We start from the raw sequence: 26,920 nt of genomic DNA, 5'->3' as shown, positions 1-26,920 counted from the left end.
TTTTAATAGAACTCAGTGTAAAAATGTAATGTCTTCTTAACCTACAAAATTTTTTATTTAAAAATTTTAAGTAAATGGTAGAATACATTCCATTGATATGCATACAGTTTATTTATAGTTCTGCTAAATTAACTGCTAAATGACAGATACACAGTGACTTGCTGCTGCTAAGTTGCTACAGTCGTGTCCTACTCTGTGCGACCCCAGTGACTTGAGCTTTATAGTATTCATATAGTTTGTTAGTACTACTTAGTACTTCAATATTATATAAGCTTCTAATTACCTGTAAATGTGAATTAGAGGAAATAAGAAAAATCTTTCACTGGTTATCATTTTTTAGATTCTGAACAAAATAGAGACCATACAATACTCAAATTCCTAAGAATTTAAGAATACAAATTTCTAATAAAATGTTAAAAGTAAATGGTAACTAAAAGAAATGATGGTGACAACAGCTACCAAAGCTAAGAATTACATTGTCATTATTAGATAGAATCAAGACGTTTGAAGAAAAGCAGTTTATACATTCTGAGTGTAAACAGGCATGCTTATGTTATTACTAATATTAAAAATAAATAGACTTGAATTATCCAGTTATCTGTTGAACAATGAATAGACATAAAGGCCTGTTACAGATGTTCAAATATATAAAGAGAATTAAGATTTAGCACTGCATTACTAGGGCCTTTTAAGGACTTGTTTGAATTCAAACATGAAAAATCAAGTCACTTAGAACAACCATTTTGGTAGAGCTGTCATTGGGTATAAGTTACTGAAATGAACTGAAGAAATTATTAGTTATTTAGAAATGGAATGGGAGACTGGAACATCATTTTCCAGTGAAACCTTCTATCATAATGGAAATATTGCCTAGTATGGTAGCTACTAACTGCATGTGATCTGAGCGTTTGAAATATGGCTAGTGTTAATTGAGGAAGTGAACTTTAAATTGCCACATGTAGCCAGTGGCTACTAAAATATATATTGTAAAGATTTGTGATAGAAAGTTTTAAGAACAGAAAGTTGGTCTTAATTCTTAAAGGATTGGTAGAGTTTTAGTTAGAAAAGAAGGAAGGAATTCCTGTCTAATGTTCACGATTAATAGCCCTGTTAATACTCTTAATAAAATAGACATTTCAGTCAATAACACAAAATCTCAATCTTACAAAACATAATTGTGTAGTAACACCTAGTTCTTTAGTACGACAGTCACATGCATTATCATCACTTGGTAGTTATTCACGTCTTGTTAAAAAAAAAAAAAACGCCATTAATTGTGATGAGGAATGATTCTGCTTCATGGTGGCCAGTGGATTCGATGTCACAAGCTATGACTTTGTTGCCACTGGTTAAGCTTGAGAGAGTATCTCTACATATGAAAAGTATTCCCATAAAATGACTGATGGGATATGCATTAGGGAGAGATTTACTTTCCTTGCACTTTCAAGTTTCTTCATATAGTAAATACAATTTTGTTAAGTACATACCTTATCTTTTCTAATAATGTTGTTATAAAAGTTGCTAAAGAAAGCATTCTTGCTTCAGCTTTACTGCATTTTCATTTTTTACCACCAAATGATTCTGTCTTAAAATGTACAATAAACGTACCAGAAACTTGAACATCATCACTACAGTAGTATGTAGTTCTTCTCTGTAGTTATTGCTTACACAGTTTTCATGTCATTGAAATACTTCACTGAGGCTTGGGGAGCATGAGATACATAGGAACAGATATGGCAGGATACGGCATCAGTAGAAAAATCCTTAAAGGGCTCTATACATTACCCATACGTCAGCCTCCTCCACACCTTCCTGGTATGGTATGGCTGTAATTTTTTTTGCTTCACAAAATCTTACTGAGATCCTGACAATTTATGATCAGTGCTAAATAGTGTTAATGCTGTGGTCCAAAACAGTATTCTAAGAAGTATTAAAATTATAGAATTATATGGCATATGGGGTGTTAAAACCTGTAAAGTTTTCTGCATCTAATACATTTAAATCCTAAAGGGAGATAGATGTATTAGAGGAATTATCAGAGTAACCAGCATAAGTGATAATCTAAATGAGAATCTTTTAAGGTTAGGTGTATTCTCTATATCTTATTGGTAAAGAAGCAAGACAAAAGAAATTGCTAAAGATACAGTGATTGCTAAAACTAGTGGTAAGTAGAATTTTTTCTCAACTAAGGTTCAACTCAGTGGGAGGAAGATAGAGGAGGTAAGACAAGTAGACTGGATTTTTATTTTTACCTGCTTTCCTTAATTCAAGTGAAAGATGCACTTGGGAGGTGGTTAAAACCATTAAATTATATCCAAGGTTGTTACTCCTTCTGTTTTTATAATGATCCTAAAGATAAATTTTGTCATGATCAGTGATTTTACATAAGAGTAATGAATGTTACTGGAATAAGGTAATATATCATAAAAACTAATTTTCATTATCAGGTTTTATATTGAAATCTTACAGAGGAATCACTGAAAGGTATTTGTCTTAGTCTGATATTTCCAAAATCTTAGTTAAATTGAATATCATATTCGTTTTCCTCTGCAACTACTAAAACACAGTCATCATTATAAGGTGATTGGTGTGCAGCTGAAAAAACTGTGGTGAAACCAGAATCCAAACTTCTTTTGTACAAGAACCAAACAACTGCTCCCAGAACTGTCAGAATTACTGTGCTAGCAATCACCAAAGCTGATATTAAAATGCGGTTATCTGAAAAAGACAAAATATGGGAAATCAGGATATACAAGTGCTAGTATTGCTTTTGGGGGAGCATAAATATAGATTCATCACTTAAATATTTACCTATTTTTGAGAATTGGTTAGGAAAACAATGTTTATTACTATCAAGATTTATATTTCTTAGCTTAAATAACTGCCATACTTCAAAATTTGAAGTAGACTTTCCAGGTCTCCACTCTACTTTTAAGACTCTGAAATAGAAATTATCCACACTAAGTTTCACTGTGTGTTTCAAATTGCGTATATCCTTTTATGTTCTCCAAACTATATATGTACATAGTTTAAAATTCGTATTTCTACAGGGTATATAATGAAAATACCATACTACTCCTCCCCATTACTATTACCCTTAATTACCATTCCTCAAAGCAACTACTTCTGTTACTTGCCTTCATGTTTCTAAATAACATGCTTACACTCCTCTTTAAAACTCTTAAAAAATTATGGTAAAATATGTAAAACAAAGTTTACCGTCTTAACCATTTTTAAGTGAGCAGTTCGGTAGCATTAAGCACATTCACATTGTTGTGCTGTGTCACCACCGTACATCCATAGAACTTCATCTTGCAAACCTAAGCATTAACTCCCCTTCCCCACTCTCCCTAGCCCCTGGCAACTGCCATTCTACCTTCTGTCTCTGAAGTTGACTTCCGGATATTTAATATAATTAGAGTTATACAGTGTCCTTTTGTGACTGGCCTTATTTCACTTAGCTTAGTGTCCTCCAGGTTCATACATGTTGTAGAGTTGCCTTTTTAAGGCTGCATAGTATTCTATACCATGTTTTGCTTACCCAAATCTGTCAATGAACACTTGATCTGGTTCTACCTTCCTGGCTGCTGAGAATAATTCTGCTATAAACATGGTTTTTAAAATATCTGTTCAAGTCCATGCTTTCACATCTTTTGCGGACATAATGGATTGCTGGATCAGATGATAATTTAATGGGAAGCATTGATGAGGAGATGTTATTTGTTGTTTTAAAAAATATACATAACTTGCAGATATATTTAAAAAGTCTTATTATTAAGCTAAGAGACCTTTCTACCTTCTTATAAAAGTTCTACTTTACATTGTTATATAGTTAATATTTAAAAAGGTCTTTAATACTATAGTACTTTAATATGCTAGAGTCGTAATGTAGTCTTACATATGAGGAAAATTTAACAAAAGACCATACGTACCTGATAAATATTTCTTTTCATATGGGACTGGAATACAAAAGGAAATCATCATTAATTTAAATATGCCTTATTCTAAGATTGATTTTAAGTACTCTCAATGTAAAACCTTTTACTAGCTTAGAATTAATATTCTTTATATTGTTTAGTCATGTCTATTATCTGTTTTGAACTTAGTTTTGTTTTTTTTTTTAATGCAGAGGACTAAAAATGCATTAGCTCAAAAAGTGGAAAAAGAATAAGGAAACTCAAGAAAAACACAATGTGATGAAGTGAGGGAAACAAAATGACTTGGGTTGGAAAGTGTGGAAACATAATAAAAGTAAAGAATACAGCTGTGACCTTACCTCATACAGATTTGCTCACTATTTATGATGTTTTGAAGTTATAGTTTATTTAAAGCTTTGGCTTATATAAGGAAATGCTGGGCTGGATGAAGCACAAGCTGGAATCAAGATTGCTGGGAAAAGTATCAATAACCTCAGATATGCAGATGACACCACCCATGTGGCTGAAAGTGAAGAAGAACTAAAGAGCCACTTGAAAGTGAAAGGAGTGAAAAATTTGGCTTAAAGCTCAACATTCAGAAAACTAAGATCATGGCATCTGGTCCCATCACTTCATGGCAAATAGATGGGGAAACAGTGGCTGACTTTATTTTGGGGGGCTCCAAAATCACTGCAGATGGTGATTGCAGCCATGAAATTAAAAGATGCTTGCTCCTTGGAAGGAAAGTTATGACCAACCTAGACAGCATATTAAAAAGCAGAGACATTAATTTGTCAACAAAGGTCCGTCTAGTCAAGGCTATGGTTTTTCCAGTGGTTACGTATGGGTGCGAGAGTTGGACTATAAAGAAAGCTGAGCATAGAATTGATGGTTTTGAACTGTGGTGTTGGAGAAGACTCTTGAGAGTCCTTTGGACTGCAAGGAGATCCAACCAATCCATCCTAAAGGAGATCAGTCCTGGGTGTTCATTGGAAGGACTGATGCTGAAGCTGAAACTCCAATACTTTGGCCACCTGATGTGAAGAGCTGACTCATTTGAAAAGACCCTGATGCTGGGAAAGATTGAGGGTGGGAGGAGAAGGGGACAACAGAGGATGAGATGGTTGGATGGCATCACCAACTCAATGGACATGGGTTTGGGTGGACTCCGGGAGTTGGTGATGGACAGGAAGGCCTGGCATGCTGTAGTCCATGGGGTCGCAAATAGTTGGACACAACTGAGCAACTGAACTGAACTGAGCTGAGGCACAGTATATGAAAAGAACCAACATTTTAAAAATCCCAACTGAAAGTTGAATGCTATGACCATAAAAGTGTGAGTGATTTAGTCAAAAACCCTGCTGAAGCAAGTTAAAATTGTATGTGATTCCAGATTTAAAGAAAAGAAAGAATCAGAGGCTGATGTATAGTTTTGGTTTGCAGTTCGAGTAGAAGGGGGGAATATTAAGGATGCAATGTGGGGAAATGGCTGTTTCTATCTTGCTTCAAGCATCCTAAAATCATATTTTGAAATTTAAATGCCTTTAGTGAGAAAACAGTTATTTCTATTTAGAAACGTAAAAGAACAAATCATCTAATGTTTAACAATAATATGAAAATATTGTGGGACAGGATAATTCTGTTCATTAGAAAGCATTGTGATGCATAAGAAGAAAACTTACATTTTAGTCCAGAATTATAAACTATGATATAATTTTTCTTTGCCTAATCAAGGATGTCCTTGTACTGAATCAAATTCTTTGTAAACTAACTAGAATTTTGGAATTAACTTATTCTTCACCACTTCCACTGTTTAATCAAATCACATCAGAGAAGCTATGATTATTCCTTTGAACAGCATAAGAAAATTTTGACTTCTTACTAGCTCTAAGAATAAGCAGAATAAAAGTATGCCTGATTCACGTGATCTGGTCCTACCTCTAATGTAATAGGATTACATATTTGCCTTCCTAGAGTTTTGGGCGCAAACCAACCTAATCATCTGAAATCTTACTTGCTCTATTTATTGAGGCACACAACTCAAAGTTATTTAAAAACCAGCCCTGCTTTCCCCACCCTTAGAATGGAAAAAGACCTTCAGTTATACTTACTAGCTGCTTTACAAAGGGTTCCTTCCACAGAAGAAACTTCACAGTTTCCTTTTTTCCAATCACCTGTCTTGGTGTGCAAAAAGGCACAGGTGTCAACTAGCTCCTCGTCATCTTCTTGGTCTGACCACTTATTAAATGTCATATTTGAGTTATCAAACCACTTGAAACTGGCATCTGTCAGTTAAGGAATATTTTAACATTATGACAGTATAAAATGTGTTAAAAGAGTAAATCTATTTTTATTTTTTGATTATGGCTTGTGGGATCTCCATTCCCTGACCAGGGGATTGAACCCAGGCCCTCAGCATTGAAAGCGTGGAGTCCTAACCACTGGACCACCAGGGATTTCTTGGGTCTAGATTTAAAGGTGGGAAGTTACTAAGGTATGTTTGATCTAAACTTCTGATTGTAGGACTTAAACTGGAAGAACATATCCTATACACAGGCAAGAGATACTAGTTCAAGAAGGTTCGGAAGAAGATCCCATTTTTTATTAAACATATAATTTTCATGGAGAAATAATCAATAGGTAAAATACTGCCTCAAAAATTCTACGGACAGAGAAGTCTGGTAGGCTAGTCCATGGGGTTGCAAAAGGTTGGACATGACTTAGCGACCAAACGACAATAACAAAAGTATATGTAGTATAGTAACGTATAATCTGTATATGCTTCATGTGATTTTCATTTGCATAACCTTAGTAATTGCATTTGATTTTGAAACGTTATAGATGTACTTTTTATTTTCAATAGTGACAATAGGTACATTTCTACAATACTACCTTGATAGTTTTCTATCCCATTGTTGATACTACTACCAATATTACTCTACCATATTACAGAAATATTGAGTCTAGAATCATATTTTAATCCAGGTGAAAGAATCAACTTTAGCTCTCATATGGGACACGCATTGAGCTGTTCAGTGAAAAGCTGTGGTACATGAGCGCATACTGAAAAAACGGTACCTGGAAGCTGCAGGAAATACCAACTTGAACTAGAGAAATGAAGCATCTAAAAGTTACTACTAACATTAAGAAAGAACATGACTGTAAATACCACTTACCATCTGTGTCAAAAAACATGCCTAATAAGATATCAGCTGGGTCTTTCCATTGCTTTTTCAAAGTATCCAGTATAAAAGCATTTTCTTCTTCATTATGTATGCTTATCATGTCTGCTCCTGAAATTATTTTAGGGAGAGGAAGTCAGCATGTTCTCCAAATCAATGAAAATCACATGAAGCATATACAGATTTTACGTTACTGTACTGCATATACTTTTGTTATTGTCGTTTGGTCGCTAAATCATGTCCAACCTTTTGCAACCCCATGGACTAGCCTACCAGACTTCTCTGTCCGTAGAATTTTTGAGGCAAGAATACTGGAGTGAGTTGCCATTTCCTTTTCCAGGGGATATTCTCAAACCAAGGATTGAACCCACATCTGTCTCCTGCATTGCAGGTGGATTCTTTACCACTGAGCCATCTAACATGTCCTGCATATACTTTTACACCCTTTTAAAAAAAAAAAAAAATTAGCTTGGAAATGTCATGCATTCCTGAAAAGAACAGACTCATGAGAAAAGTAAAATGATAATATGATAAACTGAATCATACCTTTTATTTCATTCACCTAGGGTTAGTAATCTCATAAACAACATGGAAACGGAAAATCATAGAAAGGCTTAAGCAAGAAAACATACTTCCTGCAACTCTCAACTTTTTACTGTCCCTTTCTCTAGTTTTCATGGCCCCTCCTGCCCTCAATTCACATTTATAGGGAGCAGCAGCTCTGACGATGAGGAGAGCTGAAAAGTCCCAGGGCAACTTGCCAGAACAGTCCCAAGACCTAACGAAGTTCAAGTAACAAGCAGTTACTGACCTGCCTCACTTAACTGACCACTATGTGCCTGCTGCCTGAAGCCTACCCCTTCCTGTATTTTCCTCTGTGGTCATCCTTAGAAAACTGCTTAGGGAAAGTGATAAAGGAGGTCCTTATTTCTTGTTCTCAGTGGATAGCTAATTTTTCCTGGGAGACACTCACCTGGTTCAAGAGCAGCAGTCACACACACACACACACACACACACCCCCCTCATGTCTCACAAATATTTTTTTATCCTTTTAATCTACATTCTACATACACTATAAAATATGAGCACTTCACTTTTTCCCAGATATATTTAACCTTATTTCTTAACCCAAGAAAGATGCTCTTGCAAATTAAAAAACTCTTTCCACTGTTTTAATTGGATACTACTTAGGAGAAAACACTAATGGAGTTAGTTTCTCTCATGATATTGTATGACTTTTTGTAAGTGAAAATAATGACATCAAAGCTTATAGCAACCAGAATCTGGTGGGGAAGGTACATCTAACTCCTGGGGAATATACATCCTTTCAGCTATACTCAGCTAAGTGAGCAATTAGCATCAAAATGTTCCTACGAAACATGACTTTCCAGTCTCAGTAATTTTACAAGTTTAAATTTTCTTGATTTTCCAAGGAGAAGTCATTGATCCTATACATTTTTTAAGTTATGGAACTTTTGGGTACTACAACTAATTCAAATACTACATAGATAAGGAAGTCTTTTCTACTATTAAATTATTCCCAAATTATCCTGACTTGAAAAAAGATTCCTGAGAACTTCAGAATGTTGTCTTGGATCAGTGGCTTTCCAACTGTGAAAGTGAAAGTAACTCAGTGGCATCCAACTCTTTGGGACCCCATGGACTCAGGTCAGAATACTGGAGTGCGTAGCCTTTCCCTTCTCCAAGGGATCTTCCCAACCCAGGGATCAAACCGGGGTCTCCCACATTGCAGGCAGGTTCTTTACCAACTAAACGATCAGAGAAGCACAAATATAGTGTGCACTAGAATCACCTACGCGGCTTCCCTGGTAAAGAATCTGTGTGCAAGGCAAGAGACGTGGGTTTGATCCTTGGGTCAGGAAGATCCCCTGGAGAAGGGAATAGCAACCCACTCCAGTATTCTTACTTGGAGAATTCCATGCACAGAGGAGCAGGGCGGGCTGCAATCCATGGAAAGGCAGAGAGTCGAACATGACTGAGCAACTAACACTCATTTTCAGAATCACCTACAGAGGGCTTGTTAAAAGTGTTGGGTCCTACACCAGAGTTTCTGATCTAGTTGGAGTAACATTGAGCCTGAGAATTTACATTCCAAACCAGTTCCCAGGTGACACTGATGCTGCCACTGAGAATTATAGGAAACTTACTAGGCTATTTATGATGACTCTAAAAATCCATAATTTTTTTGGTAATTAACAGATAACGAGATAAGACAGTGCTTTTAGCTCATGACGTGGTAAGAAAAATTTGTATCATGATTACTTTTACATGTTTTAAAAGAAGCTTAAAAAATAAATGTAACTATAAGAAAAAATTATAGGACTTAAAATCTCTCCCCAAACATACCATATTATGTCAAAGAAGAAAATCACAAACTAGGCAGACTAGCTCTATTATGAATAAAAAAGGGGAAAAACATTGTCTCAGACTGTTTAAAAGGCAATAGACACAAATATAGAGAACAAAGCCAGTGGTTGACAGAAGGGAGAGGGAAAGGGTCATGGGCAATATAGTGGTAGGGATTAAGAGGTACTATTATGTATAAAATAAGCTACAAGGACATATTGTACAACACTGGATATAACTAATATTTTATAGTAACTAAAATGGAATAAAAACTTGCTTAATATTGTACATCGACTGTAATTTTAAAAAAATTCATCCTCACAAAGGGAAATATACCACAATAAATGTGAATATGCAATTTCACTAGTAAAGGAGTGAAAATTAAGCAGTTTCAGAAGTGTAGATTAAACAGTGCTGACTTAGAATGGAGAAAAATAGAAACTCATAGGTGGATAGTTGGAGAAAAATTAGTTAAAAACCTTTTTGGATACAATTTTGCAAGATGTATGGAAAGCCCTACATAAAAGTACACATCTTTGACCCAGCAATCCTGAACAATTTATGCTAAGACAATCACTGGTTTTGCTCAAATAGGCACAGTCATTAATATTCATCACATTTACGACATTAGAAGATTGGAAATAATTTAATAACCAATGTTAGAGAATTAAATCAATTATGGCATATCTGAAGAATTGATACTTTGGAACTGTGGTGTTGGAGAAGACTTGAGAGACCGCTGGACAGCAAGATCAAACTAGATCAAAATTTCCAATTTTAAAGGAAATAAATCCTGAATGTTCATTAGAAGGACTGATGCTGAAGCTGAAGCTCCAATCACTTAGGCCACCTGATGTGAAGAGCTGACTCACTGGAAAAGACCCTGATGCTGGGAAAGACTGAAGGCAGGAGAAGGGAACGCCAGAGGATGAGATGGTTGGATGGGATCACTGACTCAATGGATATGAGTTTTAGCAAGCTCCAGGAGATAGTGAAGGACAGGGAAGTCTGGCGTGCTGCAGTCCATGGGGTCACAAAGAGTCAGACACGACTGAGCAACTGAACAACAAAGGCATGTCCATATAGAGAAGTATCGTGCAGTTATTAGGAAGTATACATTCTATATTTACTGCTATGGAAAGATGTTTTTAAGGGAAATACAGATTATGGAACAGTTTGCTTAATATAATCCCTCTATATGTATACATATATACATACACACATATGGAATGTATATTATAGTAGTCAAGTATGATGTGAGAACAGGACCATAAAGAAGGCTGAGCGGACAGCAAGGAGATCAAATCAGTCTATCCTAAAAGAAATAAACCCTGAATACTCATTAGAAGGACTGATGCTGAAGCTGAAGCTCCAATATTTTAGCCACCTGATACAAAGAGTTGACTCATTGGAAAAGACCCTGATGCTGGCAAAGACTGAAGGCAGGAGGAGAAGGAGGCGACAGAGAATGGATGGTTGGGTGGCATCACCAACTCAATGGACATGAGTTTGAGCATGCTCCGGGAGATGGTGAAAGACAGGGAAGCCTGGCCTGCTGCAGTCTGTGGGGTCGCAACATGGGCTTCCCAGGTGGTGCTAGTGGTAAAGGATTTGCCTGCCGATGCAAGAGATATAAGAGATGCAGGTTTGATCCCTGGGTCAGGAAAATGACCTGGAGTAGAAAATGGCAACCCACTCCAGCCTAGAGAATCCCATGGACAGAGAAGCCTGGCAGGCTACAGTCCATAGGGTCACAAAGAGTTGGACATGACTGAAGTGAGTTAGCACATAGACATATGTATGTATCAAACATTTGCTAAAATATATCTGCCTAGGGGTTTGGAAGTCTAGAAGGATACTTAGCAAAATGTTACAGTCATTACATGTCCTTGTGTGTGTTCAGTCAGGATGGTACAATTTAGGGTAATTTTCTTTTATTTTTAAAATATTTGCATATGTTTTTCTATATAGTGACTGTGCATTTGTATAATTAAGAAAGAACTTTTAAAAGAAAAGAAAAAAATAAGACTGACCTTTAAAATACTCAGTGCTTTAGTCCAAAACTAGTACTGGAGTGGGGTGCCACTGAGATGTAATTTGGGTCTTTCATTCTTTTAATGGCTACTAACATAGCTTATGGTGACCCACTCCAGTACTCTTGCCTGGAAAATCCCATGGACGGAGGAGCCTGGTGGGCTGCAGTCCATGGGATCACTAAGAGTTGGACACGACTGAGCGACTTCACTTTCACTTTTCACTTTCATGCATTGGAGAAGGAAATGGCAACCCCCTCCAGTGTTCTTGCCTGGAGAATCCCAGGGACGGGGGAGCCTGGGGGGCTGCCGTCTATGGGGTCGCACAGAGTCAGACACGGCTGAAGTGACTTAGCAGTAGCAGTAGCAGCAACGTAGCTTATACACAAATCACAAAAAGGAAAGACTGAAAATACTTATTGGTTCTATTACAAAGAAAATAGCTAAATCAAAGGTAAATGTAAAAAAGAGTAAATGTTGCAAAATAAGAAAAATTTTAGGCTCTCACAGTTATTTTCCTATATAAATGATAACAGTACCCCAAATAAGTATAATAAAAAGTAACATCAAGTAAATTAGCATAGAGCACTGGGACTATTTCTAAATATAGCTCTTAGCAGTCCAAAAAATAACAAGTCACTTATTTTCTATACCCATAAATATAGGTTTAAGATAGGACTTGGTATAGTCCTACAATATGTGAAGACTTGATAAATCCAAATGTAAATATTCTTGTATTCTTTTCCTTCTTCATATATAGCAAACACTGAATCCATGTTTACCTATTGTTACAAACCACCTACTGTTCTAAACACTACCCTAGGCAAAAAAAGTAATGGTAATATTTTTGCTAATTTTCTGATTTATCAATAAAATGGGTATTTCCATAGTGGAAGCAAATATAGAAGATTTATCAAATAAATGATGACATTATGAAAAATGTATAAGAAATTTAAAAATTCACATAAGATAAACAGAATTTATAAATTTTTAACTGGGATAAAGACATTTTTATTTAGATATAAAATCAACTTTATAAGCAAATTTGTATCTAACAATTTAAAATCCCTAAATGGCTACTTTGCTTTGAACAAATAGTTAACAGACTTCAAAATAAGTAATCAAAAATCAGGCCTCAAAGTTGCTGGGTGTTTTCAATTTCGTTTTGCTTCATATACTAAAGAAAAACAGCAAATACAATTAACTTCGTTTAAGTGACTGCAGAGGAAGTCAGTCAACAAGTAAAAGCCATACCTCTGTAGTGAATGTGGTTGCTTAACTGCTGAACATAAATATCAAAGCTGGACAATGAAATCTAATGATGTGGTTCATACAAACCAACAGGAGTACAGAACACGTCTTGGCTCTGAGCCTCCAATATAATCTGTTTCTTGAAATCTGTGTTTTTGTCTAAGTATACCCAATATGGCTTTTTACAGAGAGACAGAAAATAGTTGTGGGAGAAAACACCACTTAAAAATATTATAAGACCGGCAAAATTCCTATTATTCCATTTCCTTGGAGTGAAACCATATTGGCATGTTGGAAATGTCTTGTCTTCAAAGAGCCAATGTTCAACACCATTTAGCAAGTAAGAAAAATGATAAATATGTATTGAGCGTTCCATGGCACTTCATAGGATTTAAAACTGCTATGCCTACATTTATTCCTAAGAAAAACAATAAATATGTATTGAGTAGTACTGGCATGTCTTAGGATTTAAAACTCCTATGCTTACATTTATTCCTTCTGTAATAAGTGAATATGATTTTAATTAAAGCACCCTAAAGCAATTTGATATTGTTCCAAAATGTTATATTGGTGGGTTGTCAGAATTGTGTTTTTCAGGTAAAAAGCATTTTAATTTGTTTTTTGGCCATGGGATTGGCAGAGGGATTGAACCTCTGTCTCCTGCATTGGGAGCACAGAGTCTTAGTCACTGGACTGCTGGGGAACTCCTAATAAAGGGTACTTTTAAATGCTGGTGTTATGAATGTGCTTAAGAGAAAATTTAGTGAAATAATCAAGAGATTTTTAGATCTCACACAATAATAAAAAGCACTTTTAAATAATCAAGGACTCTCATGTCACCATCACAGGTATCTCAGTTGAAAAAGATGTTAATTGACACTATAGTTTTACTCTGGGCTGACGGACAAGTATCACAATTTAGAGGCTCAACAAGGATGCACTTTGGGCCAAACAGCCAAATATATAAAGAACACTCAAGCACAGCTTTTTAAAAAATGACATTTTTATTTAAAATATTTCATAATGGGAAATTATATTTCCCAGAGAATACAGAGCAAATCATGTAGCAAATAGCTTTTTTCTCATTTTTATTTAACAGTATACCGAATCCCCCGCCAATGAAGGAGACTCGGGTTCTATCCCTGGGTCAGGAAGATCCCCTGGAGAATGAAATGGGGTCACAACAGAGTGGGACACAACTTAGCGACTGAAAACGACAACAGATTCTTCCATACCACGTGTCACAGTACCATGTGATCTGACTTCTGCCCACACTGCATGCCTGAAACAGTACTTTCAGGGCAGAAAGAGTGATTAAGAACACTGTTCCTAAAATCACACAATCCCTGGTATGAATCTTGGCTCTGCCAATTATTTCCTATTCAACCTTGAACAAATAATTGAACTAGTTTTATTCTCTTGATAAAAGAAGGCAAAGAATAAACTTCCTGATAGGTTTGCTGCAATAATTAAAGCCAGTGAAAGTGTATTAAGTGCTTAAGAACAGTGCCTGACACAGAGTACTCACATCAAATACACACTGCTCTTGTCACTCTGCTTTGAGCAGTGTTGTCCAACAACTGACTGCCAACTCAAGAGTTTACCCCAGTTCCGCTGCCTGTCTTGCATATCATAGAATAAAAGTTGTTACAAGGACCAAAGGTAAAAAGTAAGACACAACAAACCATTTTTTAAAGAAATTAGTGAACATTCTTTACTGATCTGTGAGAAAACAAAATAGAATAAACTCCTCACCGTGATTAGTACACTGATTTCTGACATCCTCTATGCTTTCAACTTTGATGGCTTCTTGAAGAAAAATGTAACAACTGTCTTGGAACTGAACCCAGGTGGATGAAGGGCAGTCTATGTGGAAAAAGAGAAACACTGTTAAATAACTTGAAAATGAGAATTTCATGAACTCCTAGAGATATGAGATATTAAATTTTCATAGAAAAAACAATGGCTATTTCCATTAGCATTGAATATAGTTATCGACACCTTTGGGTTTATATCTACCACCTCACTGTTTGTTTTCTATCTGTCCTACTTGATTCGTGTTCTTTTTCTTCCCTTGTTGTCTTTTTGGATTATTAAACAATTTTATATTCTATTTTTTTTTTAGCTTAGTGAGTATATATTCTTTAATTTTTTCCTATAGTGGGTACCCTGAAACTTACACATGCAATCTTGATTTATTAGTACCGAAAATAAATTAGTACTTCTACCATTTCCTAGACAGCTCTAGGATCTTACAATAGTTTAACTTCCCTCCCTTTGTGCTGCTGTTCTCTTACTATTTTGCATGGTCAGTGTTCATTTAAACACGTATGTACCTTCTCTGTTGCTTTTCATTTTTATATATTTGAATTACTTATTTGAATAATTTTCTGTCTGCCTGAATAAACCCCTTTAGTGTTTCTTTAAGGGTAGGTCTACTACAAATTCCCTCAATTTGTGATTTTCTGGAAATGTCTTTATATTTTCTTCCCATTTAGATATTTTTGAAAATAAAAAATTCTTGAAGCTTATTTTTCATTGAAGATGTAATTTTACTGTTTCGGCTTCTCTCATTCCTATTGAGAAATCAAATGTCAGTCTGATGGTTGCTCTTTGGTGGCTGCTTTCAAGATTTTCTTTGTCTTTGATTTTTAGTAGTTTGACAGTGGTATCTCTAGTATTTTTTTGAATCCTGTGAAGAAAGCTGAGCACTGAAGAATTGATGCTTTTGAACTGTGGTGTTGGAGAAGACTCTTGAGAGTCCCTTGGACTGCAAGGAGATCCAACCAGTCCATTCTGAAGGAGATCAGCCCTGGGATTTCTTTGGAGGGAATGATATTGAAGCTGAAACTCCAGTACTTTGGCCACCTCATGCGAAGAGTTGACTCATTGGAAAAGACTCTGATGCTGGGAGGGATTGGGGGCAGGAGGAGAAGGGGACGACAGAGGATGAGATGGTTGGATGGCAACAGTGACTCGATGGACGTGAGTCTGAGTGAACTCCAGGAGTTGGTGATGGACAGGGAGGCCTGGCGTGCTGCGATTCATGGGGTCACAAAGAGTCGGACATGACTGAGCGACTGAACTGAAGAATGCAACACAACTATTGAATCTATGGCTTTACTTTCATTGCTCACTTTTGCAAAGTTCTTGGCCATTATCATCACTTTCAATAATGCTTTTCCACTCTCTTTCTCCCCCATTTCTGGGACTCAAAATACATAGATGTTAGATTTCACATGTTCAATATGTTCACTTTGTTCCTTTCTATTTTAACGCCTTTGGCACTCCATATCATAATCTTGTTCTTTATGGTGTACTAACCTACTCTTTGGGCTTTCCCAGTGGCTCAGTGGTAAAGAATCTGCCTGTGATGCAGAAGATACAGGAGACTTGGGTTCAATCCCAGGGTTGGGAAGATCTCTTGGAGAAGGAAATGGCAACCAACTCTAGTTTTCTTGCCTGGGAAATCCCATGGACAGAGAAGCCTGGCAGGCTACAGTCCATGGGATCGCAAGAGTCAGATACAACTTAGCAACTAAGCTGCTGCTGCTAAGTCACTTCAGTCATGTCCGACTCTGTGCGACCCCATAGGCAGCAGCCCACCAAGCTCCCCTGTCCCTGGGATTCTCCAGGCAAGAACAGTGGAGTGGGTTGCCATTTCCTTCTCCAATGCATGAAAGTGAAAGTGAAGTCTCTCAGTCGCGTCCGACTCTTAGCGACCCCATGGACTGCAGCCTACCAGGCTCCTCCATCCATGGGATTTTCCAGGCAAGAGTACTGGAGTGGGATGCTATTGCCTTCTCTGAGCGACTAAGCACACACATGTACAGTCTACTCTTCAATTTTTAACAAATCTGCTGTTAAACCTAACTACTGAGTTCATAATGTCAGCTATTTTTCAGTTACACAATTTCCATTTGTTTGTACTTTTATAGATTCTGAGTCTCTGGTGAAATTCTCAACCTTATAAATGTTCTTGAACTTATTACAGTTATTTTAAAGTTCATTTTTGAAAACTCTAATTTCTGGATTATCTATTGGCCTGTTTTTATTTTCCCAGCTTTGGCCTGTTTCTTGTTATGCCTGGTAGTTTTTGTTTTCTTTTTAAAATATCAAATACCAGATACTGTGCAGGAAAAATTTCACAGTATCTGGTATTTGATATTTAAAATAAAAAAAAATGAGGAGGCTCGAGATGATGTCATTCTCCCCTAAAAAGGATCCTGGCACGCAGCTGGCATACTGAAGATTATTTGAATACAATCAAGGGTTGATTCCACCTGAGGGAGCTGTTAAAATCTCTGTGAGGCCCGATATCCATGGATTCCGAGTGAAGCCTGGAGATTGGCTAGCGTCCCTCCTCTTTGGTAAGTAAAAACTCAAATTTTTGTCTCATTAATACCGTGAGAATGCCAAAAACTCTGCTCTCTTTTTAGGTCCTTAAAATGTGGACAGTTCTTCTAAAGGGAAAAGTAATACACAGGATAGTGGGCTCACGTCAACAAGCTGCCTGAACAGCTCTCTGATGCCTGCAAATACTGTTATTACAGAATTTCATCTAGATTTTCCAGTTGTTTTTGGGGGGAGTGTTAGTGGAGTCCCACTTCACTAGAGTCAGAAGCAGAATCCCCTCTTTCACACTTCTGGGCAAGTTACTGATAGCTGTCACTACCATCATCCATCAAACAGTCATTGGCTGAGCAACTCCCGTGTGTCAGAGACCACAGTTAGCACCAAGGAGTGAGGATAAAAGGATTTAAGACAGTGGTCCCCAACCTTTGGGCACCAGGGGCTGGTTTTGTGGAAAGCAATTTTTCCACAGATTGGGGCAGTCTGGGGTGGGGCGGTGAGGGGAGTATGGGGGTCAGGGGGATGGTTTCAGGATGACTCAAGAGCATTATATTTATTGTGCATCTTATTTCTATTATTATTAAATCAGCTCCACCTCTCAGATCATCAGGCATTAGATCCTGGAGGCTGGGGACCTCTGATTAAAGGGGAATGAGTCCTACACTTAAAGTCTTCAGGCTGCTAGGAGAGTCAGACACATATACATATCAAAGGTATGAGAGGTTAAATGTTATGAGACTATAGAAGAAAAAAAGTAACTTGCTCCCCTGGGGCTCAGATGGTAAAGAATCTGCCTGCAATGCAGGAGACCCGGGTTCGGTGAGATCCCCTGGAGAAGGGAATGACAACCCACTCCAGTATTCTTGCCTGGGAAACCCCATGGACAAAGGAGCTTGGCAGGCTACAGTTCATGGGGTCACAAAGAGACGGACGTGGCTGAGTAAGCACACACACACAAAAAGAGTAAGGAAACATTTCAGAAAGGAGGTAATATTTGAGCTGCAATTCACAGGATAACTTTACCATGTGGAAAAGGAGAAAGATGAAGAAATCCCAGGTAGAGAGACCCCCATAAAAACCACAATGAGAGGAGTCACGTATTCACTGAAAGGGTTAACTAGGCAGGTCTCTCCCACCCCACACTCCTGCCATCTCATGTTTTCTGTAATGGCAGGAGTGTGGTTTTTCTGCGGTTTTCTGTATTAAGACATGATAGAAAAAAAAAAAAGCAGTCATTTCCAGAATGAAACTCAAATTGAAAGTCAGGAGGGCATATACTGTGAATTGCAAACTTTGACTTTCGTATTTTTCTTCTGTTTTCTTCTGGCTCCCTTTGTTGCTGTTCCTTCAGTCTTACAGTATTTTAAAAAATGGAAATAGAAACAAACTCCATTACCACATTTAATGCCACTTGAAACACCTTACATATCACTGAAAATTCTTGGACCATGGGCTGAGAAATGCTCTTGTGTATTATTTCTAGTCAAAGCTACACATAGGATTTTGTAATGATGATAAATAAGAATATAAAAATAATTTTTGAAATATTGTTTAAATGGAATAAAGCATGTCTATTATGTATATAAAATATAATTAACACCAAGTGAAGTGAAATTTATAAATTGTTTCTTTGTACACTTGTATTGGGTTGGCCAAAAAGTTGACTCAGTTTTTTCCACACGAGCTTACTGAAAAAGCTGAACAAACTTTTTGGCCAACCCAATAGTTCTTAGACTTTATGAGTACAATGATCTCTGATTTCCAAATCATCTATAGACTAAACTGTATTCTTTTGCTCAGTGGCAGCTCACGTGTCAGTTCTCTGTGAGGTATCCCTCCTTCACCTTCCTTAAACTCTGACCCCTCTGAACTTCTACAGGACTTTACACTATACAGCGTGTGAGAGGCCTTTGCTGGTTATAAAGACTGAAGACTTGTTTTGGTTACTCCAAATGATAGAGACTTTCTGCAAGGATACATGGAATAATAAGAAATCTGAGGATAATCTCCTAGCAGTCAAATAGACCTCCTAGTGTTCTTATACCAGGTACCCTCTTGGGTTGCTACCTAGCTCAGTATAGTCAGTCTTTGATTTAGGAAACCACCCTTATTTTGATTAGTCGTGGCTTGGATGGTGAGCATAATATGGCACAAGTCAAAGCCCTAGGCACAAGAACCACAGGTAGCCTATCTCCTTGGAAAAGGGGCTGTATTACCCTTTGAAGAAGAACACATTCACGTGTGCTGATCATCATAAAGGTGACATATAAAAAAGAGACCTGAAGGTGCTGGGGGAAAAAAAAAAAAGCCAAATGCTTATCTAGGTCACACAGGCCTCTGAGATGGGAGTATCATGATAATGATACTTGACAAAGACCCTTGTTGAATAATTAAATAAACAATATGTGATAAGACTAAAAAAAAAAAAACCACACAAATAAAAACAAAAAGCTACAGGCAGAAAAAGTAAAAAACAAATTGTTAACTTCATATTCTTTAAACTTCCAATAGCGTTCTCCTCAGGCTTATTTCAGCATTAACAGTAACTCCAGTTAATTCAGCGCTGAACCCCTCTTCTCATGCTACCAGAGTCTGTGCCCCAGAAACAAGACTTAAGCACTACTCAAAAAATGTATTTTTACTCTAAGAAAAGTTTTCACATAGAGGCTGATACCCTCTATGACAGAACTTACTGAGGTTCACACGTACAGAAAAGCTAAACTAACTGTGTTTTGTTCTATACTTCTTAATATTGTACAATTATAATCTTTGACAATTATTACTCAAAAATAAAAAGAAAAGAAAGGTTAAATTTTCAATGCTTAAGTGTCTTTGCTATAATCCTGTTACAATGAAAAATCTGCCTTCCAGAATATTGACATAAGTTTTCAATTACAGAACCTGTAATATTTTCTAGAAAATATATTTCAATAAACATACTTTGCTCAAAAGAAAAAAATATCCTGCTCACAATGCTCTCTCCAGTGTGCTTCTCTGTTACTCTTGCTTTTTCACAGTTGTCCTGAAAGATAGGTTGCACCTAAAGGACTCTTTGATGCTCTTGAACTGTGGTGCTGGAGAAGACTCTTGAGAGTCCCTTGGACTGCAAGGAGATCCAACCAGTCAATCCTAAAGGCAATCAGTCCTGAATATTCCTTGGTAGGACTGATGCTGAAGCTGAAACTCCAATATTTTGGCCACCTGATGTGAAGAACTGACTCACTGGAAAAGACCCTGATGCTGGGAAAGACTGAAGGCAGGAGGAGAAGGGGACGACAGAGGATGAGATGGTTGGATGGCATCACCAACTCCATGGACATGAGTTTGAGCCAGCTCCAGGAGTGATGGACAGGGAAGGCTGGCATGCTGCAGTCCATGGTGTTGCAAAAAGTCGGACACAACTGAGCAACTAAACTGAACTGAACTGAAAGGACTCTTTATGGATTGTATAATTTTATAATTCTATTGATTTACTGTGTTTACAGAGATTTAGGAACCTGATGAAACTTTTAAAAGCTTGTATTTAACTCCAATAAGTTTCCAAATAGATCCTCTGCTTAAAATTATCATGTGCTAAAAGAATAAGATGGTATATCTACAGGAATATTTTGCATTGCCAGCGAGTTCTAATAGAACTCTCTGTTCCCTTGTAATTAATTTTTTTAAAGAACCAGGCACAGCAGAAGAAGAAGTGATCCTTGGGACACACTTGTTCTGAATGTTAACAATGGAAAGGCAAGATTGTATTTTTTTTTTTTTCCTCATCAATAAGACCTTTGTCCTCCCATTAAGATATAGGTCAGTCACTTACCTTCTACAAGGGCCACTGTGGCAGAGGGAGAAACAGGCACTGGTTATTACGTTAATTGTGTATGGAGGACGATGTTGCATACCCGGCCCCTGATAACCTGGAAGGCCTGGGCTGCAAGATCTCCCTAAATCCTAAGGAAATTCAGCCACTCTGACACTCCGTCCCCTCTCAACGTCACCCAACCTAGCTTCTAAGATGTTGACCCCCATCTTCTCCCTTCAAGTCCTTTCTCAGAAAAGCTGTCATGACTTTTTTTCATAGAATGAGGGTGGCAGTGTTTCTCTGCACCTTTCTCATTGGACTTTACTGGTCCATTTCCTTATCGATGCAACCTGAAGATTTGTCCTCAAAATCTAAAATAATCTTAAATACTTGATATGTATCAGAAAAAAATTGTGGATGATAACCCTGTTGCAAAACTAATTTTCAACACCTAAGTACATTTTTAAAAGCTTATCAATGAAAGAAGTCCTGAAATAATACCTAATTATAACTTTTTCATTGGAAGAAAAATAAACACTTATTAACATTTCAAATTTTACAATCTGAAATAATTTTTGGTGAAACATCATTGTGCTATCCACAAGGGTCAGAATAAGTCACATCAATAGATTAAAGTGACTTAATGCTTTGAATTCAATTATGAGATAAGCTCAAGGGCAAAAGTAAAAATAATTTGAAAGAAACTGCAATCCCATGACTCGCTGCCATTTATCTAAATTTTTTGTCCTTTTATTATAAGTTAGAATACAGCATAGAGACACATTTCAAAACAAAACAAAAATCCACAATACAGTGAATTTTCTGCTGTTACAGAGCTTCCTTGGTGAGGGGAGCAACAAGCAAGAAGACAAACAAGATTCATTCCAAGAGAAATGAGTGCTCTGAAGAGAAAACACAGGGATGTTATAGAGAAGATGGGGTGTTCAGAAAAGGCCTGGGGAGAGGACATGTGAACACAGATCTGAAGGACGTGGAAGGGTCCAGGCCAAGGAATGGGGAAGAGGAGGGTGGTCTGGGCAGAAGAGTCAGAGGTGGCTGAGTCCTGCAGAGGTCAGTGTGGATAAACAGAGTGAATGGCAGGAAGGGTGGTAAGAGGTGACATCAGGGAAGGAGGCAGAGTATTGCAGGCTATGGCAATTCAAAATGAGTAACCTAGATTCTGGAGAAGGCAATGGCACTTCACTCCAGTACTCTTGCCTGGAGAATCCCATGGACGGAGGAGCCTGGTAGGCTGCAGTCCATGGGGTCGCTAAGAGTCGGACACGACTGAGAAACTTCACTTTCACTTTTCACTTTCATGCATTGGAGAAAGAAATGGCAACCCACTCCAGTATTCTTGCCTGGAGAATCCCAGGGACAGAGGAGCCTGTTTGACTGCCGTCTATGGGGTCGCACAGAGTCGGACATGACTGAAAGCGACTTAGCAGCAGCAACCTAGATTCTGATCCATGTAACCACCATCAGAATGGGATTTACTCTAACATGCTTACATTCACTTATATTCACGCTCCCCATGGGAAATCACTGACCCAAGAAATATATACGAACCCAGGTCTCCTGCATTGCAGGCAGATGCTTTACCCTCTGAGCCACTAGGGAATCTCCACTGATCATTTACTACATACAAAATGTGGTGTTCCAGAAGAACTTTTTAAAAGGGATGCCATGGCACCTAACCCACATATCTAAAGAATGTTTTGTTCATTGTGATTTTTCAAGATAATAGCTAAGAAAAACATAACATCATTTATACTAATAAAATCCAAAATAACAGAGAACAATAATTTCCATTTCAATATTACATTTATGTTTTCTGCAACACCATAGGACCTTTCCTGTTAAGATCTTGCCATTCGGCAAATTCCACAATAACTTTCAAAAGTTCTTTTTACTTAGTTCTAAGCAAAATATTATTCCTGATCTTGTCTAGATAAATTGGTGAAGTATGGTAATAAAACATGGACACAGGTTTTCAGCTCTATGTTATCAGCATGCATGGGAATGTGCTCAATTACCACATGCATCAACCCACATAAAGCTGCACTCATGATGTTATCTAACTGCAATAATTACCCTTCATTTTGTATGAAGAGAACAAAGGGAAACCAAGATTCACAGTGCCTCCAATAGGTGCTAGACATGGCGTACTCCCTGAATGCCCATGATCACCCTATGGTCATAATCTCCATTTTAACTGAAATGCAATGAGTTGGGCAATTCAGTAAAGCCCACACAGTCTGTACCTAAAGCCAAAACTCATGCACCTTCTAATTTAATCCTTAAAACCTCCTGAGAGAAGCTGATTAATTCACAGCATTAATTTATTCAACATGTACTTCTTTGGCTCTTAAAAAGTCTATGTAACCATACTGGACTTATTAAAACAAAACAAAAAAGACAAAACTTTCCAAAGACAGTTTTGAGACAGGCTGGGACCTGAGACCCTTTGCTACTGTGCTTGCACCTGGACAAATGTCTCCTCAAGCCGCAGAATACAAAGACACTATGAGACTAAAAATAACGGCAAGCAGGGGCAGCTGGGGCAAACTTTAAGCAACAAGATACAAAAAGATCAAAACCCAACTGCCACTTCTGAGCTGCCAGGAGCAAAAGCAGGGTACTGAGCCTGATCTCTGCACACACAAGGGGGTGGGCAGCCCATCCAAGCCACTTCTCTGGCTGGGACTACGTCAGCCCCTACCCTCACCCCATTTAGGGACCAGCTCACCCCCACTTAGGGAGCAAGCAAGGGCACCTGTTACTTGTTTTTGCTCCCCTCCACTGCAGCTCGAGTCCCAGTAAAGCCCTGCCTGAATTCCTCATCTGGTCTCACCCATTTCTATTAAGAAGTACAAGGACCCAGATGGGTAAATGCTTGTCCTCCACTGCTGATCAAAACAGCTTCTCTGAAGAAGAGAGACATCAAAATCTAGAAATGGGCTTCTAAAGAAATCTGACAAGTATTTTTTTTTCTTAGTCTGACATACAAAGGCACAGAAACTCAGTTGTTCATTCACTCCAGTCGTGTCCAACTCTTCTGCGAATCCATGGACTGCAGCACACCAGGCTTCTGTGTCCTTCACTATCTCCCAGAGTTTGCTCAAATTCATGTCCATTGAGTCTGTGATGCTATTGAACTATCTCATCCTCTGCTGCCTTCTCCTTTTGCCTTCAATCTTTCCCAGCATCAGGGTCTTTTCTAATGAGTTGACTATTCACATCAGATAGGCAAAGTATTGGAGCTCCAGCTTCAGCATCAGACCTTTCCATGAACATTCAGGGTTGATTTCCTTTAGGATTAACTGGTTTGATCTCCTTGCTGTCCAAGGGACTCTCAAGAATCTTCTCCAGCACCACAGTTTGAAAGCATCAACTCTTCCAGGCTTGGCAACCCAGAGGGTGGCTTAAATAGGCAGTTAAATGTAACTGGCAAACATAAGGAGGGTGTGCATAAAGAGGGCTTGGCAGCATCTCTAGTCCAGCCTTGTTTTGGACAAACCTGATGTGCTCAGTCTGAACAGAGTGACACTCTCCTTTCTGCTCCTCCATAGGCAGCAGATGGCATAACTGGCCATAAATGCTGGTCGACAAAAGGTGTCAGGATAGGAGCTCTGAGTTTGTAAGCAAGTTCGGAGCCGCTTATGCTACCACTGCCTCCAACACTGAGATCCTGTCAGCAGGCTTCCAGCAGGAATTTATAAAGCAGCAGTGAAATTCAGGGGGAAAAAATGCCAAACTCTTGCATAATCAATTTATTCAGACCCATGCAAGTACTCACTCTGTTTTTCTTTATTTTGCTCCTTAATTCCCAGAATTGTTCAATCAATAGTGGTTTTGGATGTAAGTCTTTCCCCAGAGTTTCCCCCAACAACATATTTGACACGGTTACAAGAGAAACTTGTTTTTAAAAAACACAAAACATATTGAAGAGTCTGTTTTCCTCGGAACTTATTTTGGAAATCACGAGTCATTTTTTAGATGAAATTTGCACAACAGCAGACTAGACTTAAAAGATTTTTAAATCACACGTCTTAAGTGGAATCCAAGCCTCGCCTGTTCTCTCCTCACTTCCACTCAGGGGTTATTTGGCTGAACTGTTTTCCTGTTTCAACATCTTGAACACCAACCAAATGGACAAACAAGGCCGAGAGCAAAAAAAGGGTCAGCTTCCTCCCACTCCCATCCCACCCCAGCTGCAGCCGAGCTGGGGAAAATCTCCTCAGTCTAACTTCCCCACTTCCCCTTTCAGCCCCAAACGGCCGTGAAACTACGCTCATCCTGGCGCTCTTAAGTCTTTCTGCTCTCCTGTCAATTAGCCCCGTTTGGGGACCCTTGCCCGCGACTGGGGTCCGTGCTAAGGATGTGGACACGGTGGGAGACGAAGGGCGCTCTGGGGTCCCCGGAGATCCCTTCCCTGCGGGCTATCTCCTCCCCGGGGGCGCTCTCACGGAGCCCACCGAACGCAGAGAGAGGCGAGGGGTGATGACCAGCCTCCGGAGGCGCTTGGGGTGGGCGCGCAGGCGAGCGCGACCTGCCCGTCGAGAGGCAGCCCTCGCCCGGGGAGAGGGTGGAGGGTCTGCTCCGGGCGCCCGCTTCCAGGCCGAGGAGGGGGCGCGGCCGGGGGCCAGCTTACCCGCGGCGGCGGCGGCGGCGAGGCCCAGCAGCGGCAGCAGAAGAGCGGGAGGTGCGGCTCGTGGCATGACGGCGCTGCGGGCCGGGCGCGCGCTTCTCGGAAGTGCAGAGCCGCCGTCCGACCCCTCCCACCAGCCGCCCCGGCCGGGCCGAGAGCCCGCCCGCCCTGCCTTCCGGCCGGCGCCCCGGCTCACAGTGCTTTTAAAAACTTCATCTGAACCGAAATCAATTCAGCTTTTCAAAAACGTTTCCAAAGAATTTCCGTAACGCTTCAGCCAGCTTCTTTCTCTAAATCTTAACGTCGTACGTAACTTAAGTGCAATGGTCAAAGCCAGTATATTAACACTGATCTAATAGTGTGGGCTAAGCTACAGCCCTTGTCGTATTTCATCAGTTGTCCTTCTGATCATTTTTCTGTCCTAAAATCCAATCCGAGGTCATACACTGCGCTGCGATGTCACGTGTCCTCAGTCTCTCTACTGTGGGACAGGTCCTGTGTCACTGCTTATCTGGAAACAAGTTTGAAGAGTACAGTTGCTGTGTAGAACGTCCTTTAGTTTGGGTTTGTCTGATGCTTCCTCTTGAGGGAGATTGGAAGCAGAGGATTCGGGTTATATTTCTGTGTTTTGTTGTTGTTGTTGGTTGGTTGGTTTTTGGCAAGAATACCACAGAAGTGGCATGCCCAGCCCAGGAACGCCACGGCGTTCTGTCTTATCACTGGTAATGTTAACTTTGATCACTTGGTTAAAATGGTGTTTGTTCTTTGAACCCAATAGCCAGAAACCTTTTCAAAGGTTCTCTCAGTGGGCTGTGGCCATCAGACAACTTCTGCCATCAGCTCTTGGATGAGGGGGTCTTTAAACTGTGCTTGACAGCCCTTGAAAGGAATACTTTGGATACTTTGATTCTGAACTTCTGGCCTCCAAAACTGTGACACAATAAATTTCTGTTGTTTAAGAAAAACAGCAGCAATCATGTTTGTTACTATACATATGAGCTATGCAACTATAACTTGAATAGCCGGGGGGTCTCTGGAATCAGACAAATCAAAGTAACACAGGCTGCTTGTTTAAACTCTGACATTGTCTCATGTCATTAGCAAAAGAGTGTTTTAAAATTGAGTCTAAACTCAAGAATACAAACATAAACAACTCACTGTTAAAATTTACAAATGAGTTGAACAGACACTTCAACAAATAAGATATATAAATATAGCAAAAAGTACATGAAAACACACTCAACATCATATGTCACTAGGGAACTTCAAATTAAAACCAGATACCACTGTACACCTATTAGAATGACTTTTAAAATCCAAAACACTGACAACAGCAAATGCTGAAGAAGAGAACGAAATGAATTCTCATTCAT

General features: G+C 38.7%; 1 protein-coding gene across 1 annotated transcript; it reads right to left on the bottom strand.

Moving 5' to 3' along the window:
* Positions 1-29: 29 nt before the first annotated feature.
* On the bottom strand, positions 30-25,626 carry CD302 (CD302 molecule). The gene is made up of 6 exons (NM_001110191.2): positions 25,551-25,626; positions 14,506-14,616; positions 7,094-7,210; positions 6,029-6,202; positions 3,933-3,959; positions 30-2,718 (listed from the first exon to the last, which is right to left on the bottom strand). Exons 1-6 carry the CDS (start codon positions 25,615-25,617, stop codon positions 2,516-2,518), a joined length of 699 nt encoding a protein of 232 aa, NP_001103661.2. The 5' UTR covers positions 25,618-25,626; the 3' UTR covers positions 30-2,515.
* Positions 25,627-26,920: the final 1,294 nt, after the last annotated feature.

The sequence above is a fragment of the Bos taurus genome, chromosome 2 (genome assembly GCF_002263795.3).
Source record: "Bos taurus isolate L1 Dominette 01449 registration number 42190680 breed Hereford chromosome 2, ARS-UCD2.0, whole genome shotgun sequence".
NCBI classification, from domain to species: Eukaryota; Metazoa; Chordata; class Mammalia; order Artiodactyla; family Bovidae; genus Bos; species Bos taurus.
The sequence above is the reverse complement of the archived record's forward strand: the minus strand, read 5'-3'. Positions and strand labels throughout refer to the sequence as shown.

Bases quoted from the DNA above. Each gene is read 5' to 3' on its own strand.
- CD302 (NM_001110191.2), bottom strand. From the start codon at position 25,617: ATGCCACGAGCCGCACCTCCCGCTCTTCTGCTGCCGCTGCTGGGCCTC. The intron at 14,617-25,550 runs GTAAGCTGGCCC...TTTTCCACATAG, and splicing joins CGCCGCCGCCGCCGCCGCGG to ACTGCCCTTCATCCACCTGG. The intron at 7,211-14,505 runs GTGAGGAGTTTA...AAATAATTTCAG, and splicing joins AAATCAGTGTACTAATCACG to GAGCAGACATGATAAGCATA.